At 55.4% G+C, this 771-nt stretch overlaps 1 protein-coding gene across 1 annotated transcript; it reads right to left on the bottom strand.

Moving 5' to 3' along the window:
- Positions 1-432: 432 nt before the first annotated feature.
- PML (promyelocytic leukemia) lies at positions 433-734 on the bottom strand (the record flags this gene model as incomplete). The annotated part of the gene is made up of 1 exon (XM_009586748.1): positions 433-734. A coding segment is annotated over exon 1 (302 nt), but the record flags the coding sequence as incomplete, so codon positions are not given.
- Between the last annotated feature and the right edge of the window lie 37 nt (positions 735-771).

Genomic DNA, 771 nt, shown 5'->3' with positions numbered 1-771 from the left:
ACCTCTAATGTTTTGGAGCTTCACCCCTGAGCAAGTGCAGAATCCTGAAAAACGAGTAAAATATTTGGAAAATGCGCGAGCAAAACACACCCTTCTCTGCTGCCCATCATGGCAGCTGAAGCAACAGGCCTTCTTCTTGCTGAGCTCCATCAACCTCACCCTCCTTACCCTAGCAAGGAGCACCCCACACACTCCCCTCCCTCAGTCTACTCTGTCCCCACTCTCCCATCATCAGCTCAAACGCGGCTCCATCCAAACACTCCCTCCATGTCCTAGAGCCCACCGGTCACTTCCCGCCCATCTTCTCCATGACATGGTGGCAATCAGGGCAGCAGAGGGACAGGGACACCCAACTCAGTCCCATCATGGACTAGCCCAAAGAGATTTGTGACAAGAAACCACCCAGATGGGGACAGACCTCCTTAGACCTACCTTATAATCTGGCTCTTGTGGGTTGGGTTGGGGCAGGACAAGTTACCGGTCCTCCTGGTGCCCTTGAGGAAGTCCTTAGCAGACCCTGCCCTGATGTCCATCACCCTCTTGGCTTCGTGGCTCTCCCTCTTCAGGTAGCGCTGGTGGGCCTCGAAGCACTTCATGCAGAGGAACTCCTCGCATTCGGAGCACCAGAACTCACTGGGTTTCTTGCAGTTGTCGCAGAACAAGTCAACTCCGTCAACGATCTTCTTGTAGACCTTGAGCCTGGCCTGCAGGCTGGTGAAGAGCAGGTTGTCCATGTCAGGGATGCCGCTGGCCTGCGGGATGGCCGTCCGG

Source organism: Fulmarus glacialis, unplaced genomic scaffold (genome assembly GCF_000690835.1).
Source record: "Fulmarus glacialis isolate BGI_N327 unplaced genomic scaffold, ASM69083v1 scaffold39321, whole genome shotgun sequence".
Classification (NCBI taxonomy): Eukaryota; Metazoa; Chordata; class Aves; order Procellariiformes; family Procellariidae; genus Fulmarus; species Fulmarus glacialis.
The sequence above is the reverse complement of the archived record's forward strand: the minus strand, read 5'-3'. Positions and strand labels throughout refer to the sequence as shown.